Genomic DNA, 6134 nt, shown 5'->3' with positions numbered 1-6134 from the left:
ACCATACCTGGGTTGGGGTTGACTGCTTTTTAAAATGTTTAAATCAACAGAATCAAATGCCCATAATGAATTGTTGGAATTGCCCATTGTTATAAATCAGGACTTTTCAATGTTCAATTCATGAATTGAATTTCAATGAATTCCTTGTATTGACAGAATAAATATGGACTGTATTGACCCCAACCCGGACCCATTCTATCACACAAGCCTCCTACAACTTGATGTAGGCAGCTAAGTAGGCCAAGAAAGACGCCATTACGATATCTCTATGACTGAGGTTCCCTTCCTTCAAGGAAACGTAATCAATCTGGTCAAAACCCCCTGTTGTTCATAATGAGCTAAAGTCAAGCCTAGAGCTTCATCTTGATTTTAAAAAAGTGGTGCCGCATCGGCGGGATGCCCCTCCATTTAGTTCACTGGCTAAAGATACTTTAAATGGGGAGAAAGGAGCCCAAGCATGGTACCACCACCAGAAAACCAAGTATGACATGAGCAAATCAGGGGAGGAGAAGAAGAGTGGAGAGAAGGAGCTACGGGGGACCATGGCATGTTCCAGCAGCACTTTATAGGGTAGGGAGGCGGGGAAGGGAGGGGCATCGACCAGGAAATGGCTGAGGGGGGCCAAAGCTGGGCTGCTCTCAGAGAAGGGTGTCGTCAGTGCAGCCTCCCTCCAGGCCGTAGCGGAACTCCTGCAGGTTGGTGACGCCGTAGAAGTGGATGAAGGCTGCCGCAACCACCAGGACATGGAAGATCTGGTGGGAGTGGAACTGAGGAGAGAGGGAGGTCAGAGGCAGCGTACCAAATGGCACCATAATTCTCCATTTAGTGCATTGGGACACAGCCAGTGTATCTTCAAAGGCTCCTCTGGTTGGAGCATGGCGTTTGCATACCTAAAGATCTAGGAGTTTGATTACTGCATGGGCCGCATATGCCTACAGAACATGTGAGAACGTAAGTCCCATCACACAAAAACATCTGATAAATGACAATAACATTATTCTTATATAAATGAGGACATAGGGTTAGTTCAGGAGCTAGCTACAAGCCTGTGTCTACATCCCAAATGAAAATAAAAAATGCCTATCTTACCCAGATGTCACATTTGCCGGGGAAGTAGCGTTCAGGGATCCTGGCGGCGTACAGTCCGGCGCCAGTGATGTACATGGCACCCATCAGGTAGAACCAGCCCATCTGTCCCACAGTGGTGGCCTTGACGAAGCCCTCCTCGATGGTGAAGTGCACTGTGGGGACGATGCCGCTCAGTCCCAGGCCCATGAACACTCCTGTGGGAGAAATGGAGGGGAAAGGTTGGTTGGTGGAAGCACTGGGCTGGAGAATTCGTAGTATAGGACGGGGGTCTTCAATCTTTTCTTGCCCAGCGACCCATCATACGTTAGCAGCCCCCCCCTCCATGTCTTATCAGGTAAATGATAATGACAAGAAGTAAAACAATTTAAAATTAGATTTGGTAGATTGTTTATTTTTTTGAACTACCCACATTATAATGCACTGGTAGCCTATTTGCAGGTACTTCTTCAAAGCCTACGTCAGATACTTTAGTAAAAATAAAAAAAATCGTACTATAAAGATAGTAGCATGTTGAATTAATACATTTACATGCATGTCCTTGCTCTGTAGCTATGTCACAGTTCACTCTCTGACAGGCTGGTTAATATGCGGTGCAGCACCTGCTCGGGTGGGCCGGTGAGCGGGCGTAGAGAAGCGTTCCCACTGGGCCACTACGATGGCGGCGATGCCCAGCACACAGACGATGGTGAGGTAGATGAGGCGCGGCTGCGGGGAACAGTAGAACGAGTAGTAGAGCCAGGGCACGAAGGAACCCATGATCAGCAGGGCGATACCTGAGTAGTCAAGCCTAAGGGGAGACAAACAACACCGTGGAGGTTAGATGAGGGATGACCCAGATCCATTTGGATGACACTCGAATATAAGACAATTTCTGAAATGAAACATCACATTTCCTCTCAGAAACACAGTAGTGCTAATCAGAAAACAAACAAAAGTTCTGGGAGGGGGCCATGCGGCCTTACTTGGAGAAGGTGCGAGACACTTTCTCAGAGTGGCAGTAGACGGTATGAAAGAGCCAGGAGAAGCTGAGGCAGAGCACCGCGCCCAGAAAGAACATCCCAAACACCACCTTCTCCTGCAGAGGTGCCATGAAGTACATGTTGGGCCGCAGAATGGTGTACGTGCCCAGACAAATAAACAGGATCAGCCCTGGGGGTTGGAGAGGTGAGGCCATCATTAGTGGATCAGAAATCATATAGGGCATATCATAACAAATGAATATTAGCGTAAGAACAGGGTCTCTATGGGGCATACTGCATATAATGTGGGGGGCACAATCAAGGCCATTGTATATGGAAATGTTGTGTAGAGGAGGCACAATACTTCGCTATATAGTATGGATAAGTGATGGCACTATACATACATCGCTGAACTTCTACTGAATGTGCCCTAGCTGTCAGGAACGTGTACCTGTGCTTCACAGCAACTTTATAGGCGTAAGGTTAAACATGGGAGGATTGGCCAAAAGTATGTGGACACCTGCTCGTCAAACATCTCATTCCAAATTCAAGGCCAATAATATGGAGTTGGAGCCCCCTTTGCTTCCATAACAGCCTCCAATCTTATGGGAAGGCTTTCCACTAGGTGTTGGAACATTGCTGGGGGGTGGAATTACTTCCATTCAGCCACAAGAGCATTAGTGAGGTTGGGTGATAAGGCCTGGCTCGCATTCAGCGTTCCAATTCATCCCAAAGATGGAGTTGAGGTCAGGACTCTGTGCAGGCCAGTCAAGTTCTTCCACACCGATCTCGACAATCCATTTCTGTATAGACCTCGCTTTGTGCACCAGGACATTGTCATGCTGAAACAGGAAAGGGCCTTCCCCAAACTGTTGCCACAAAGTTGGAAGCACAGAATCCTCTAGAATGTCATTGTCTTGCTGTAGCATTAAGATTTCCACTACTCCAGAGTCCAACGGCGGAGAGCTCTACACCACTCCAGCCGACACTAGGCATTGCGCATGTGATCTTAGGCTTGTGTGAGGCTGCTCGACCATGGAAACCCATTGTATGAAGCTCCTGGCGAACAGTTATTGTGCTGACGTTGCTTCCAGAGGCAGTTTGGAAGTCTGTAGTGAGTGTTTCAACCGAGGACAGACGATTTTTATGAACTTTAGCACTCGGCGGTTCCGTTCTGTGAGCTTGTGAGGCCTACCACTTCGCGGCTGAGCTGTTGTTGCTCCTAGACATTTCCACTTCACAATAACAGCACTTAAAGTTGACCGGGGCAGCTCTTGCAGGGCAGACATTTGACAAACTAACTTGTTGGAAAGGTAGCATCCTATGACGGTGCCTCGTTGAAAGTCACTGAGCTCTTCAGTACAGGCCATTCTACTACCAATGTTTGTCTATGGAGATTGCATGGCAGTGTACTCGCCTTTATAAAACCGCCCGAAACCACTAATTTGAAGAGGTGTCCACATATACTTTTGGCCATGTAGTGTCTCACACACTCACTCACCCAGAAGGTGGGTCCAGATGTTGCCTGTTTCTGTATGGATCCTGAAGATACTTCCAAAGCAGGCGCGGAAGGAGGGCATTGGGGGCCGGTGTCCATGCAGGAGGTAGTCGTTGTCCTTCAGCCACTCCGGCAGGACGTGAAAAGGGATTACCCTCCAGCTACCCTTCCACACCTGAAACACAGGGGTATAGGCTACCATGAATGTCCTGTTCATCTCACCAGTCTTATTCCCTCCCCTCTGTATGAACTTAAGACAGAGCAGCCATGGGGGCTGTTCCAGAAAGCAGGATCAATGAGTTAGCCAGGTAACTGTACCAGAATTTCTGAAATAACTTCATCTTTTTAAGAAATATAGACTTGAAATGGGCATGGTATAATTGACTCAACAACCTACAACCCATATTCAAGTTTAGCTTTCTAAATGAATCAGAAAACCAAGAGATATATATTTGTCTGGTTATGAAAGTTAGCTGGCTAACTTAATGATCCTGGCTTCTGGAACAGCCCAATGATGCCTACTTTGTGCACAAACTCCTCCATCTTCTCCATGGCGTGGTGAGCCTGGAGGGGCAGCGTCAGGACCTCTTCCACCTCTTCGTCGTCATCATCATCATCATCAGGCAGAACTGAGGCCCCCTGCAGAGAGAAAGTGGAAGGTGATTTAGTTAGGTGAGTAGGGCAGGATAATAGTGAACACATGGGAATTAATCCCAGTTGGCTTTGGTCTACATTTCCCTAACCAATACTTAGGTGTGACCCCCACCAAGCTGAGCTCTATTGCCCAATGACTTCAACATACATTTGTTTTGTCTTCAACTGGGGTCTGATCAGATGGTTGCAACGCATCAGAACATTCAGATAAATGCATTGTGTATAACAAACCAATGTGTCTGCCATGTAGAATTGGCCAATAGGGAGTTCTGCAACATTCTGAACTTTCACCTCTCTGAATACACTGATGGTTTCACTAGAAACTTGTGTTTGCAGACCACCTCAATCTTTCAAAATGTTGATTCAGAAGATTCTGAGCTCCACTTTAGAAAATACATGTGTTAATACAGCAGTTGAGTCAGGTTTCATACCAAATTACCCCCTATTCCATATATAGTGCATAGGAAACGGATCAATATTAGAGCACTGTGTAGAGAATAGGGTGCCATTTGGAAAGAAAACTTTTGTCTCCCCCACTCTCACCTCCAACATCATGCCTTTCCCCGCTGCCTGCCGGCCCGCCTCCTCCAGCAGGGGTCCCAACTCCATCAGCTCTACATCCGGGGACCGGCAGTCCTCCGAGATCCGACAGTCTGCATCGCTCGCAGACCCATTTCGGCCTGACATAGGGAGACCGCCTGATGACCTGTCCTCTGCCCGTGTATCCTGCTTAAGCCCGGCACTTTCAGTTCTCAGTTGGCCAGTACTGAGGACTCAATAAATCACAATTAAATTTGCCAAATAAATACATTACCTAGCTAGTTACTGTAGTTTTTCACTGAAACAACTCGATTTCAAATTACAACTAACTTCACCTGTGACAATAGCACCTGATGTGGATTTTTGGTAGGTCTATATTTCCCACAGAGAGATTGTCCTCGCCTGCTCTTGCATTCAGCACCGAGTGTGCATCTTATAGTATTACTTAAACATTTTAACACCATGAACGTCTTATATCATGCTCAGTTATACAGTCGTGGAAATATTAACTCAAATCAGCATTTCATAACAGTTTAGACGATGTGTTACTCGGCTAAAATGGCAAGACCAAAATTGCTCTTGGTACAGACGGAAGGGTAGTTGGTTACCTAACATTAGCTTGCTAGCTAGCCGCTAACAAACACAACTGGCAAGACAGTCAGCTGGTTGGCTAGCTTTGAACAAAACATCAACACAATATTATCAGAAGAAACATAGAATTAAATAGCAAGATAACGACTTGACACCCCCCAAACTCCTTTATTATTATTATTATTTGGCTGACGTACACTGGTAAATTATAGTTTGAGCCCGAAACTAAGGCACGCTAGCTGCTAGAAATCGCTAGCTAACTGCCTAGCACTAGCAGGTTAGTGGGACTAGCAAGTTAGCGTTCGCATATTCAAAGAAAGCTGGGCACATCTGGCTGTATCGAACCAATACCAAACACCCTGACTATTGCAATTACTGAATCTGCAATAATATTGTTCGTTGTTGTAGCTAGCTAGTTAACGTTTACTTGTTCATTCAACAGACGTACCTAATAGTCCAGACAGCAAAGGAAACGTGACCCTGATCTCTTCCGGATTCTTACAAAAACAAGCCGAACCTCCGAACAGTCACGAAGCACGACGAATGAAAATTACAAGTTACATTAATGCCAAGCAACTGGTTTACGTTTAACTGGGTCGCATAAACAATGACGCTGCGTCTCCATCTAGTGGTTAAAATTACAATTGTACAACGGTTAAAATGTTTTAGGTTTAACCCCCTATGAATGATATCAAATCAACATAGGCTAAAAATAGTAATGTTCTATTCCCAGGTCATGCACGTGCTTCTGCTATTAATGATTCAGTGGAATCGCATTACCTCCATAATAGTGCCTGCACGAA

General features: G+C 46.0%; 1 protein-coding gene across 3 annotated transcripts; it reads right to left on the bottom strand.

Moving 5' to 3' along the window:
• On the bottom strand, positions 1–5917 carry LOC106565420 (adiponectin receptor protein 1). 3 transcript variants are annotated; one of them, XM_014132534.3, is made up of 8 exons: positions 5780–5917; positions 4744–4966; positions 4069–4185; positions 3550–3721; positions 2052–2238; positions 1689–1876; positions 1090–1283; positions 1–767 (listed from the first exon to the last, which is right to left on the bottom strand). In XM_014132534.3, the coding sequence occupies exons 2-8, from the start codon at positions 4885–4887 to the stop codon at positions 639–641; spliced, it is 1131 nt and encodes a 376-aa protein (XP_013988009.1). In that variant the 5' UTR covers positions 4888–4966; positions 5780–5917; the 3' UTR covers positions 1–638. The 3 variants fall into 3 exon arrangements, with proteins under 3 accessions (XP_013988009.1, XP_013988011.1, XP_013988010.1); XM_014132536.3 differs by having other exon boundaries at positions 4744–4926; positions 5780–5859; XM_014132535.3 differs by having other exon boundaries at positions 4744–4973; positions 5780–5847.
• Positions 5918–6134: the final 217 nt, after the last annotated feature.

Source organism: Salmo salar, chromosome 12, assembly GCF_965601325.2.
Source record: "Salmo salar chromosome 12, fSalSal1, whole genome shotgun sequence".
NCBI classification, from domain to species: Eukaryota; Metazoa; Chordata; class Actinopteri; order Salmoniformes; family Salmonidae; genus Salmo; species Salmo salar.
The sequence above is the reverse complement of the archived record's forward strand: the minus strand, read 5'-3'. Positions and strand labels throughout refer to the sequence as shown.

What these genes read in the sequence shown, in the direction of transcription:
- LOC106565420 (XM_014132534.3), bottom strand. Translation starts at nt 4,887, where the DNA reads ATGTCAGGCCGAAATGGGTCTGCGAGCGATGCAGACTGTCGGATCTCG. An exon ending in GGAAAGGCATGATGTTGGAG is followed by an intron (nt 4,186 to 4,743) that starts GTGAGAGTGGGG and finishes TTCTCTCTGCAG; the next exon opens with GGGGCCTCAGTTCTGCCTGA. An exon ending in CATCTGGACCCACCTTCTGG is followed by an intron (nt 2,239 to 3,549) that starts GTGAGTGAGTGT and finishes TCCAACCCCCAG; the next exon opens with GGCTGATCCTGTTTATTTGT.